The sequence below is a fragment of the Bactrocera tryoni genome, chromosome 2 (genome assembly GCF_016617805.1).
Source record: "Bactrocera tryoni isolate S06 chromosome 2, CSIRO_BtryS06_freeze2, whole genome shotgun sequence".
In the NCBI taxonomy this organism is placed as follows: Eukaryota; Metazoa; Arthropoda; class Insecta; order Diptera; family Tephritidae; genus Bactrocera; species Bactrocera tryoni.
The window spans coordinates 16,251,818-16,265,500 of record NC_052500.1 but is presented as its reverse complement, the minus strand read 5'-3'; the positions used below and the strand labels follow the sequence as shown (position 1 = coordinate 16,265,500).

The window sequence follows — 13,683 nt, the reverse complement described above, 5'->3', positions numbered from 1 at the left end:
ATTTCGCCTCTTTGTCAAATTTGGATTTGTTTCGACCGTAAGTCATTGTATGGACAATCTTCACTTACTCAACGTCAGTTTACACAGCCGTATTAGTTTTGCGGGGATACCAAATTCAGACATCGCGGCATAAAGGCAGCTCCTTTTCGTGCTGTCGAAAGCAGCTTTGAAATCGACGAAGAGGTGGTGTGTGTCGATTCTTCTTTCACGGATCTTTTCCAAGACTTGGCGCATGGTGAATATCTGGTCGGTTGTTGATTTTCCAGGTCTGAAGCCACACTGATAAGGTCCAATCAGTTTGTTGACGGTGGGCTTCGATTAAATAGCCAGAAACATATAAATTCCCTCTTTTCTGGAGTCGTGTGACGGTCTACATATAACAGGTCAGTTAAAAAGTTCCCGGCCTATAGTAAAACAAAACGCAAAATCGTTTTTTTTTACTCAACATAGTTCTCTTTGACTATAGCGACCCTCTAACTTTTTAATACCATTTTTTGTATTACGATTTGTCCTTTGCTTCAAAATATGCCTCAGTTTCGGCGATCACTTCCTCATTCGACGAACAGTTCTACTCAGCCAGCATTCTTTTGAGATCTAAGAACAGAAAATAGTGTCGGGAGTCAGATGTGGAGAATGCGGAAGCAATTCGAAGCTCAATTCAGGGGTTTTTCCAACCTTTTCACTGACTTATGACACGGTGCATTGGCTTGGTGAAACCGAACTTTCTTGTTCTACAATTGCGGCCGTTTTTCGATTTTTTCTTCAATCTAATATCCAGATCCAATAAATTTATATTATAGTCACTTTCGATGATCCTTTCTTTTTCAAGGAAGTCAATTAAAATCATTCATTGCCAGCTGACTGTTTAGCTTGAAGCAGGCTCATCTTGTGCTTTGCAATCGGATGACTGTCGGTTAGACTTCAGAGTGAAATGTTGGAGCCATGTTGTATCCATTATCATTGCGTGCCAAAACTCGAGTTTATTTCGCTTGAACATCTCCAAACACGTCAACACGAATCATCAAATCGTCGTTGTTTTTGGTCAAAAGTGAGCTCGTGCGGCACCCACTTTGCACAATGATGTGATTTACACGTTGAGTTGATATATTCAGGATGCCTGCTATCTCGAACAACTTCACTTTACGGTCACCAACAACTTAAAAAAAAACTTCGGCTATTTCTTAGTTTTATGTAAAGTCGCAAAACCTTTGTAAAAATGTTAACAACTAATCGTGTTGTCACTTGCACAGCATGTTATTGCTGTTTTAATATGTTCCTCAAATTAAACGGTTAGTGGCTGAGGTTTGACAAAGGCTCAAAAGTAAGAAAGCGGTGTAGAATTGCCTACTTAGTCAGTTTAGCCCCTCTATTGTGTAAAATTTGACTTTTCTGCCAGTTGTACTAAATATACATATGCATGAATAAGCATTAATAAACCGAAATTGAGTTTAGTTGCGGTTTCCTGAATTGTTTTTGGTGATTTTTGCCCCTTCGATTCACAATCAATTGCAGCAGTCATTCGTGCGCATTGTGTAGCATGTGTAAAGCAAATTTTTGCACCTTCACACATCCCTGCATACACCAAGTGGCACATGCTATACAAGCGAAAAGAGCTTAGTTTCTAGTGAATAATTTTTCGTTTGTTAATCGCTGTCGTTTGCATGTTGCATGTTACGCCAATTGCGGCAAACAACATTGAACTTCTTGTCAAAGTTTGTAAGCAATATAGTATTTTTGCCATAAACCTCAATACATACCTATTTATATGTTGTTGGTTGATTATCGAACTCAGTCGAGTTGAATTTTAAGCTTACTTTTTTCAGTTGATAGTTGTGTATGGATGTAAGTACATACATATGTATATGCACACTTTGTTACAACCGCTGAGACGTTTGGCATTTCGAGATCAGACTTCGAAATTCCGATATTTTTCGATTTTTCCACGCCGGTATTGGTTGCACTAACGCCTAAGCAAATTTACGTTACCGTGTTGCTCGACTTAGTGTGGGTGAGTTCACGTTCTAGACTTCAGTGAGTGGCTTAAATTTGTTGTACAAATTCAAGGTCATTCAATGCGTGCCATACTACAGTTATATTGTTTTATGTGCTCCAATTGTCGAACATGACCACTGCGTGCGTTGTTGTGTGCCATGCCATGTCAATTAGACTACCTAATGTGTGGGCAAAGAGTCAATCGGCTTAAAGTATTTGTTTGTTATGCTGCGGCATATTGAATTAAATGCTTGTGTATTCATTCCAAATTTATGCTGCTCAATTTGCGTGTTCGTGTGTATTTTGTCTACGCGTTTTTTTTTTCTTGCACAGATTAAACTACAATTGTTTGAACGTTTTAACCTTTCAGTAGTTTGTGGTTTTGTAAATCAATGTGGAGTTAATGAAAACAATAAAAAACAATCATTAAATTCAACTACAGCTTAGCTAAAGGGGGATCCATTTCGAGATTCCGTGCTTTTTTTTTAAGAAAAAAGACATAAACTTTAAATTTAATGGGGAAATTTTATTATCATTCGAAAGAACATGCTTTGACATTTATTTTTTGAAGATAATCTCTTTCAAATGTTGGCCGCGGCTACGTCTCAGATGGTATATCCGTTGAGTCCAATTTTCGATGACTCGTTCCAGCATTTCAACTGATGACTGGCGAATGACACGCGTAATGTTTTGCTTCAAGGCCTAAATCGAAGCGGGATTGTCCGCATAGACTTTAGGCTTTACTTATCCCCACAGGAAAAAGCCTATTGGTCCGGGCTGTTTGCTGCGCCATCCAAGCACTTTATTCCCATTTCATCCTTAAATTTAATAGTCTGAAATATCAAACACAATGCAAAGATCACTCTAACTTGTTTTGAAAATTCTAAGTTCATCCCAAGTATTTTAAAACATGTGTCTATATTACACAATCAGCTCGATGGCAAGGTACAGAATCGTCCTGAAACAGAACCTCCGATTTTACTGCCGATAACTCCTCTATTGTGGGAACGGAACAACTCACTTCAAACAATTTTTTTACATTTTTTTTTTTTTTTTTTTTCAAGTTAAATTTACAATCTGTCTTAATGTTAATAGACAATAAGTAAATGTGCTGTTAAGGTACAAACAAATTGTGAGTGTTACTTCATTAAGTGACCCTCTGTTTAGTGACAGTATAATAAAAATAAAAATCCAAACTACATTCATACTAATTTACATAATTATTTGCTATTTTCTTTATGTTAAAATAACATAATCATACACTAGTTTGTGCTAAAGTTATGTAATTACATTACGTGCATGCGTGCTGGTTTACAAGTTTAATATGTCTTTTCTTTTTAACCTTGTTGTAGTGGGCACCTGTAGTAATGCCACTGCTAAAGGATTGGGATGGATCTCTAACCTTTTTTTGTATCTTTCACTAAACTTTTTTATTTCTTCTTTCACTTTGCATATTTTTAAATCTCTGTGAATAGTATGATTTGAAACATACCATGGAGCTTTTGTAATTGACCTGAGAGTTTTTGATTGAACGCGCTGTATTATTTCAATATTTGAATTGCTTGCCGTGCCCCATATTTGTATCGCATAAGTCCAAATAGGTTTGATGATGATTTTATAAATTAGCAGTTTATTTTCAAGAGAAAGAACAGATTTTTTACCCTGAAGCCAATAAAGACTTCTCAATTCAATATTATTTTGTTCTTTTTTCGCTTTTACATGATATTTCCAGGTAAGCCTTCTATCTATGTGTAACCCCAGGTATTTCACATGATCACTAACAGGTATACATATGTACATTTATTGTTGAACATTCACAAAATCTTCGTGGAACCTCTTTGACTTGTGACAGCTCCACATATCATTAAGTATGGAGAATGCTCTACAATACTCAACAATTATTCATCTGAAAGCCTTCTTCATTTCTCTGACTTACCCTCTGGCCTCTATTTGCTCCGATATATTAAATTTGCATTCATCCGAAAATATAACATTCTACCATTCGGCAGAGATCCACATTTTTTGGTACTTAGCCCACTGTCGTCGGTTAGACCTCATTTTTGCAGTGAGAAGATGTTTTTTTTTGAGGTCTGCAAGATTATTAATATAACTATTCGAAACTCTTCATGGTCGTTCGTTGGAGAGTCTGCTCCGTCGTCATCGATTGCGGAATCGGGTTTACCATCTCCTGGTGTTATACTTTCACTGCCATTCAGCAGCCTGGAGAAGCGTTCCCTCCATAATTTTTCTATGCTCTGGGCATCAGTCACTGGATCACCTCGGGGGTTCTAAAAGAGTATACTCCGGTCTTGAAACTTTCTGTTAGTCGCCGCATCTTTTCGTAGAATTTGCGAGTATTACACCGATCGGCCAGCTTGTCAAGCTCTTCGTACTCTTCCACTCTCGATATCTATCCCATCCCGCACGTGTTGTAGTCGAGTGTAACGTTGCGAGATAGGCAGTTTGTTTTTTCTCCACTGTGGCACGACACTCCTCATCGCACCAGCTGTTCTTTTTGCATTTTCCGAAAACCAATGGTTTCGTTTGTAGCTGTAGGTAAGGAGCTTGAAATGCCGTCTCACACTTCCCTTATACTGAGTTGCTGACGAGTGCTTTCAGATAGCGGGAGTGCAAGTCGAGTAGAAAATCTACAATTTTTATAGAATTTGGGTGATAAATCATTATTAATGTTATTCGGTTATAAAAACTATTTTAATAAATATATAATTTATGAATAAAATTGTGTTTATTTCTTTGAACTCTTTGCAGATCGTTTGTATTTTGTCACATTCAAGAAGAATATCAAACCACAGAGCACACCCAACACACACTACTTCAGCATAGATGAAGAATATATTTATGAGAATTTTTACAATGATTTTGGACCACTCAATATTTGCATGCTATATAGATACTGCCAAAAATTAAATTCCAAATTGACCGCAAAATGTCATGCCAACAAGAAAATCATACACTACACAACGCTCAATGCGGCGAAGCGTCTAAATGCCGCCTATTTGATTGGCTCATACTCGGTAAGTCGCAAGCAAGCCACATTTTCTTTATAACTACTATATATACATACATACTATATATGTATATGTAATGTACTTGAGTATTAGAGTATAATTGCTTTTCACTTGTAGATCATCTACCTAAACAAATTACCGATGGATGCCTATCGGCCGCTAGTCGCTGGCGATATACCCGCCTACACACGTTTCTGTGATGCCTCTTTTGGGCCAAGTGGTTATAAGATTTCGCTAATTGATTGCTTGAATGCTGTTTACAAGTCGCTGAAAGCTGGCTTCTTCAGCTTTGACGATTTCGATGCGGAGGAATATGAATATTTCGAACGTGTTGAGAATGGCGATTTCAATTGGATTGTGCCGCAAAAGTTTATTGCCTTTTGTGGTCCGCATCAGAAGTCGAAAACACTGCCGAACGGTTATCCATGTCATTCGCCCGAACGTTATTTTGAATATTTCCATGAGAACAATGTAACCACTGTGATACGTTTGAATGCGAAGGTTTATCATGCGTCGAGCTTCGAAAATGCCGGATTCGATCATAAGGATCTGTTCTTCATCGATGGCAGCACGCCGAGTGATTTGATATTGAAGAAATTCCTCACCATATGCGAGAATACGAAGGGTGCCATAGCTGTGCATTGCAAAGGTGAGTATTGAAACTGGGGAAATTAGTTAGAAAACCTAATAGTTGGGCACTAAAATGTAGAAAATTCTGACCTGCTGGAGCAAACAGGTCCGTTCCACCGACCGTTTCCACAACAGTTGGGTCTACGTAATCAGAACGGACACGAATTTTTATGCGGTCAAGGACTGGCAACCCGTCAGTTTCTGCCGCTACAACATCAACAAGAACAATCTGCTGACGTTGCCTAATTTAGGGGCTTTAGTCGCCAGGTTCAAGCTCTGTTGTATCAATAAGAAACCATTTCTTGAAGAAACTCTTCTTCTTTACTGATAGTAGACACCGTTTACGCAGTTAAGGCCGAGTTAACAACAGCGCGCCAGTCGTTTCTTCTGCGCAATGTGGCGCCAATTCGAGATTCCAAGCGAAGCCAGGTCCTTCTCCACTGGTCTTTCTGACGGAGTGGAGGTCTTCCTCCTCTTCTTCTTCCCCTCTTGGAGAAATTACTACGCCAAATTTCAATTTGTATTCTTCTACCTGATCCGCTATAAAATCGATATACTTGTATAACATTTTTTAGCCGGGCCTGATAGGTTAAGCTGTCTAAAGGCTGCCTCAATTTCCTATATTGCGAAATATCTGAACATAGTCATAAACTAAAATGTAGCTATAATTAATATAATTTACATTTTCAGCTGGTCTTGGTCGCACTGGCAGCCTTATCGGCGCCTACATTATGAAGCATTATAACTTTACAGCGCTGGAAGCTATCGCCTGGTTACGACTGTGTCGGCCAGGCTCAGTTATTGGCCACCAACAACAATGGATGGAAGAGTAAATTTAAAATATTTTTATATTGTTCATATTATATATCATATTTCTCCCTTCCAAAGCAAACAAGCATGGCTCTGGGCCGAAGGTGAGCGCATGCGCAAACGTTCTGGTGCGCAGTGTCCCATACACAAGTATGGCATTTACAGCATTGCGCTGAAACAAGTCCTGTCGACCGGTGGTGTGCCGCAGTTGACACAAACCAAAGAAAATTGCGTCAAAGGTATATCACAAAAGGTGGATACAATGCACCTGCACGATAGCGAAGAGATATCCGCCAATGGCAACGTCAAAACGGGTGTAACAACGCGTGCACGTTCACCAATTACCGCCAACACCGTTACGAACAATACAACAACGACCATGCCAACGCTCACGACCCATAATCGCCGTTCCAAGGATAAGGCCAAAGCCGATAGTCGCAATGCGAATGTGAGCAGCGTCAGTGATGAAGATACCACTATCACGGAGGAGAATGGTGATGATGAAGACACTACAGATAATTCCAATGCCACTTATATAGCATCAACGAGGCGACGCAAATCACCAACAATACATGTTGGCACCACCCTAGCCTCCGCGGCAGCGGTAAATTCGCTGGTAGACAGTATAAAACCGCCAACGCCACCGGTACGGCGCACACCACCCATCGCTGTAAGTGAAGCTGTTACGCGTGTGTCACCCGCTGGCGGTGCTGAGCCGCTCTATGCCGAAAAGAAACTGAAGAAACCCTGCATTGGTTTGGAGGCAGCGCAGCGTCCGACAATCGCATCGACGGTGAAAATGACACAAGCCGCAATTGATAAGCAAAACTCACAGACGCAAGGCGATAAATTAAATCAAATCAAAGCATTACGTCGTCAACATCAGCAACAAACACACCAGCCTACAACAGTGCAACAGCTGTCACAGCAGGCGCCACCAACGATATTACAACAACAGTTGACAACGCAGCATAATTCACGTGGCAACAACGCCAACGCCAATGCATAGTAAGTTAAATTTTTTAGATCCTGAACAGGATATCACGAAGTTTGTAACACCCAGTAGCAAACTTCGGAGACCCTATAAAATGTATACAATATATATATTATCGACATGACGTTGCTGAGTCGATTTAGTCATATCCGTCTGTCCGCGTTTTGTTTTTTTTTTGTATATACCCGATCTAGTCCGCCGATATCGAAACACTATAACTTATAGCTGTCATATAAACTGATTAATCAAAATCAAGTCCTTGTAGGGAAAATATTTTTATTTGCAAAGATTTCTTCAACTTCCTGTATGGAAAAACTTTTTTATTTGACGACAGATCTTCGGGAAATGTGGAACAAAATATTGACCAAGGCAACGGTACAATCTCAGAAAAAAGCTACCATACAAACTGACCGATCAAAATCGAGTTTCTGTATGAAAAACTTTTTTTTGACGATGTATATTCCTAAAAGAAGACAACAAATTGTTTGGTACCGTCCACTATAGCATATATGTAGCTACCAACAAACTGAGTGCGATCAAAATCAAGCTATTGTACAGAAATTTTTTATTTTCATAAGGCTGTTTTGAAATTCTGGAGCTAAGATCTTTTTTTTCTCATATTTTCCGATTTCTCACTTTTTTTGGAATCTGAATTATGTGATCCACAGAATAACAATCCATCTTTTCTTCCTTCTACAACAGCTCCGTTGATTTGGAACGCCATATGCGCGCCCGTTCACAGCCCTTCCGCAACAATATTACCAACATAATGTCGAGTGCACATGGAACTGCTGGGACGGGAGAAATGGCGCTGCCACATGCATTGCGACAGGCAGATTGTCAAAGTATGGCCGCTGCAACGGCAGCAGCGGCGTCGGCAGCAGCTACAGCGGCAGCGGTGGCGCATGAGGCAATGCTGGCAGCAACGGCGGCATTGAACAACAAAAATCTTTACAATTGTAATAATCGATTTGTATTTAATACACACACAAACACTAACAACCACAACTACAATAATAACACTAACCACAACCATTATAATAACACACGCACTAATAATAACCTAATTAACCTTCTAACAACAGCAACACACACGACAACGGTAACAACCGGAACTGGTGCACCGGGCACACGTGGTGAAGGTGGCACTGCTCTAACGACCACAACAGCAACGTCGGCAGCTGCGGCAGCGACACTACCCGGTGGCGGTGGCAGCGTGACGACGCGTGCGCGCAGTCTGGCCATTTATAGCAAGAGGTAAGTGCATGTATAAAGTGCCGTTACAAATTATGTGCAACAACAATAAGCAAAACAAACAAACAACGCTAACCAAACAGTCACCAAACAAACAAAAACAAAATAAAAAAACATGCAAATATTACACAAAACAAAATAAAATATAATAAATATAATTTAAAAATCATTAGCATAACTTTAAATGAAAGCGGCTATCATGCATACAAACCAAAACATGTTGTTGCCTTGCAAATCACCACTTGCCAACACAATGCACCACAATAACGCACCGCTTCCATGATAATTTCCGAGTGCAAATAACGCACAATTCCAATTATCCTGCATATGCGCGCTTTTGTTGTTGTATGTAACGCTCATTCGACATTGTTTTGTAATGTAAATACTTTTTTTTATTAAGAATACTTTCTTTAACAAAAGAAATTACTGTATTTGTATAGAATTTTCGGCCTTCTCGCGTTTTTAAAACACAGTTGCACGAGCCAGTGTTTTTTTTTTCTACAAAAAAAAAAAATTACGAAATATTTAAATATTTCTATTATATAATATTTGTACAATTTATTAAAATTTTGAATGTTATTTTTACATAGTAAAAAATTTAATGGCATGCTTTTAAAGAACTATTGACAGTATATAAAAAATATATATAATTGCAATGGCAGCTTTGTTTTATAAAAATAAATGCAGTTCTTAAATAATTATATAGTTACTGACAATAAAATAGAATCAAAAATTTTTCTCAATGTTTCAAAGAGTGTTAACACAATGCTTAGGAGGAAAGAAACAATTAATTTTTATAGTTGATAAAAATTATTTTAAACATTTCGAAAGCAAATATAACTTAATATAAATTTAATTATTATCAGCAGATTACTTTTAGAAGAACTGTCAGGTATTTCAATTGACAATAAAATAGAATCACGGAACCAAAGGTCGTAAATAGTAGACTGTTATAACTACCCTTTGGGTATAAACGTTTATTTCCCAAATTTTTTAATGAGCTTACGCTCTGCAGCCGTGCAATGTTTACCTCGCCCCATTTCTTCAACAAATAGTACTTAACACGTTCGCGGACGCAAAAAATTTTAGGGAGCTGCAAAAATATACAGGCAATTATTTTTGAAACTAATTGTAATATCCGAAATCTAATTAGACATATATTATAATAGTAGTCAGAACATCGTATTTTAACCGTTATATACAATGAATGCTATAGCATCCACGACGATATAGATACTATTTTTCAACCAGAATGACGTGAGGAAATTTGTAAATACACGGAGAAAAGATAAAATAATATGAAACTATCTAATGAAACAATTGGTCATTATTTTGAAATGTGTATTAATTACAAAAACTTAAGATTTTATAAAATTAAATGAATAAAAATTGGCTTTAAAATTTGAATGCTATAGCATTCACGTCCGCGAACGTGTTAAGGGTTTACATCGATTTCCTCGGGTAAAAAACGGCCTTTTTTCAACAATTTTCTCAAACGGAACCATTGTACGTTTTAAAAAAATTTAAATTTTCTGTTGGAAAACATGTGAATAACAAAATATAGTTAACTTATTATTTTTATTTTAGTTTCAGTTAGCGAAATTCATTGTTTTTCTTAATTTTTGCTTGTAAAGTAATGCATACATATGTATACTTTATTTTTATATAACAAAAAATTAAAAAAAAATTAAATACAATATTTTTTATTTTTCATTAAAAAAAATAAAATAAAAGCAATGTTTTATAAATACAAAAAAAATTAGCTGCAATAATATTATATTTATTATTTACGTATATGTGACCTGGTCTACGAAAAGGAGGCTTTGGTGTCAAAAAAAAGGAGAAAAATTAATGAGATAACGAGAAACTGACGATTATTTTTAACAGCTTTTCCCAGAAAACTAGTTTTCGCACGTTAGCCCCCTTTTCGTAGACCAGGTCACATATACAAAAAAGTAAAATTTTTAAATACTGCTTTAACTCATTATCGCCAAAAAAAAAATATTTTCTATACCAAAATTTTTTGCCTTTGATTCTATTTAAATGTCAGTAACTGTATATTTTGAAAAAATTAAAATTTTTATTTGAAAAAAAAAGTAAAAAAAACAGTTAACTTATTATTTTTTTAGTGTCAGTTAGGGACATTTTCTTTTTTTTGCTTGTAAAGCAATACATATGTATATTTTATTTTTTATATAAAAAAATTAAATACAATATTTTTATATTAAAAAAATTAAATACAATATTTCTTATTTTTTATTTTATATGCAAAAAAAAATTATTTATATACTATTATAACTGTTTACCGCCAAAAAATATTTTTTTTATATTCAAATTTTATACTTTGTGCCTTTGATATACGAAACAATGTGTCGATATTTTAATAAATGTTTTTGTGTTTTCGTAGCGTAACTGTGCAATAATATTTCCGATTTCTGTTCTTTCCCAAAGTAGTTTTTTAATTTTAATACAAAACCAAATAATTATATTCAGTGCTTTCCCCAACTTTAAACTAAATAATTATATTTAAAATAACATATTAATATTAGGTGAAATACAATTATTAATAAAGTATAAAACACTCCACTATAGTCACGCTCCAATACTAATAAAGCAGTTAAAAAAAGTTACAATATTTAAGCAATTATTCCATAGTACTAAATAATAAGTTAATTTTTTACAAGCATAAATGCATAATGTATATAAATAAATGCATACTTTATAATATGTACATATGTAATTATATTTTTTTAACGATTTTTATTATAAATATGTTTAATTTCTATTAAAATTGCATTTTTCGAAGTCAGCCTTACACAAAACACTGTAGAAAATCAATTTAAGAGCAAACAACTTTCGCTTTCAGAATTATTAAAAGCAAATATTTATAAAAAAAATTAGATTTTGCCAAAAGAAAATTTTAATTTAGCAAAAAGACATAAACAATATACCAAAACCGACCAAAAATCTACCACTAGCCACGCCCATACAAATCACAAATATGTTATTATAACAGCAGCCTATATAGTTTCTTTATTATCGCGTTTATATCTTAATTTTTAAGCCTATTACGTATTCTAACGGCCGGTTTAATTTTTAAGAATAATCGAGCAATGCCACCGCGTTGAATTGAAGGCTGCACTGAACAAGCAAAAATATTATGCAATCAAGTCTATGCAAAATTCAAATCATAATCACAAGCAAGTGCGCTCCAATGCAAGCAAGTTAAGTATGCCAATAACGGTAATTGAGAAAATTAGTAGTAACAAGCATTTGTCTAATCGTGAAACCCGTTCGTCACGTAATTTAGGACGCCAAATTGGCATTACAAGAATGTGGCTAAAGAAAAAATGGTTACAAAGAGAATTTAACAATATGAAAAAATGTTTACCTTTTCGATAGCAATAAAAAATATCGCTTATAATAATATGTATGTATAACAAATAATAATTTCCGAATGAGCCCAGACAAAATGCTTGAGTTTTATTTGTACACATAATTCAATAAGATTTATATATTTTTTTTATTAAATAAATTGTTGTTCTTTAAAGTAAAAAAAAAATTGCAATTTTCTAGGTCAATTTTGTTTAGTTATTTATTTTTTAATTTGAGCCAAGATGAGTTAGTTATAGTTTTGACATTTTTTATAAAAAAAAATATCTTAAACGGAATAAAAAAAAATTAAATTTAATAAAAAAGAATAATAATTAAAAAAAATAATAATTTGTGTATCTTTCATAAATTTTAAATTCAAAAATAATAATTAATAATTAATATTTTTTTAATTAAATGATTTATTATTTTTTATTATTATATTTTATCGGTCTAAAATTTGTTTATTTTAAATTAAAAATTTTTTTCAATAAAATTTATTATTATTTTTTATTTCGTCTAAAATTAAAAAAAAAATTGGCATTTTTAATTTAAAATTATTAATATTTTTGATAAAATTAAAATTAATTTTTATTTCAAAAAATACCAAAATTATAATTTATTTTTTAATAAAATTTATTTTTATTTTTTTCCGTCTAAGATTGTTTAAAAAACATGAATATTTTTAATTTTAAAAAATACCATCAATTATTAATTTCCTAAATAAATAAATTATTGATTTTTTTTTAAGTCTATGTAATATTTATAAAAATTGTTGACATTTTTTATATAAAACGAAATACTAAAAATTATGAAAATTTCCAAAAACAAAAATACCTAACTGAATATTGCCAGTTCCGATATTTAAAAAAAATTACTTAAAAAAAAATAGTATAAATTATGAATTTATAATTAAATTAATTATTTTTTTTGTTCCATCTAAGATACAAAAATGTTGACATTTTTTATTAAAAAAAAAAAAATACTAAAAATTGTTAATTTTTTAATTAAATTAATTATAAATTATTTTCAATTCCATCTAAGGTTAAAAATAATGTTCACATTTTTTTATAAAAAAAAAATACCGAACTGAATATCGCTAGTTCCGATTTTAAACATTTTCCAGAATACCATAAAAACAGCGCGTAATGCGGCCTTCCTTAGTTATTATGGCGCGACACGTCTAAAATAGCTTCCAGCAAAGCTGGAATTTTTAAAAAATTGCAATTTTTCAAATTTGATATAAATATCGCGCTTATATCGAAAACAGTTGTACAGCGTGCTTTCAGTTAAATTTATCTCTAATCTCCCCGCTTTCTACAGCTAGTCTAGATTTTTTCCCAAAATATTTACATATCAATAATTATAGTAATTAAATAATATACAGTCATATTTATAACGCCTTATATTATTGCCAGGTTCTTTGTTTATAAAACAAATTGAAAATTTAATTAAAATTAAAAAATATAGTTTTAGCTAAATATTGTATGCAGCTAAGCATTAGCATTAAAAATTAATAAAATTAATATTTACAATTACATAAGCGTTATTTGCATGAAATATTAATACTTTTATAAAATCAAATAAAAACCAGCAATTATA

At 33.9% G+C, this 13,683-nt stretch overlaps 1 protein-coding gene across 1 annotated transcript in view; it reads left to right on the top strand.

Annotated features, from left to right (window-relative positions):
* LOC120767337 (mucin-19) overlaps nt 1–13,683 on the top strand; it is a 33,252-nt gene that overhangs the window by 10,851 nt on the left and 8,718 nt on the right. Inside the window, exons 2-7 of the mRNA XM_040093281.1 lie at nt 4,762–5,027; nt 5,139–5,670; nt 6,342–6,480; nt 6,540–7,469; nt 8,158–8,414; nt 8,541–8,712. Of these exons, the coding sequence (XP_039949215.1) occupies nt 4,762–5,027; nt 5,139–5,670; nt 6,342–6,480; nt 6,540–7,469; nt 8,158–8,414; nt 8,541–8,712 (2,296 nt within the window). The remainder of the gene's footprint in view (nt 1–4,761; nt 5,028–5,138; nt 5,671–6,341; nt 6,481–6,539; nt 7,470–8,157; nt 8,415–8,540; nt 8,713–13,683) is intronic.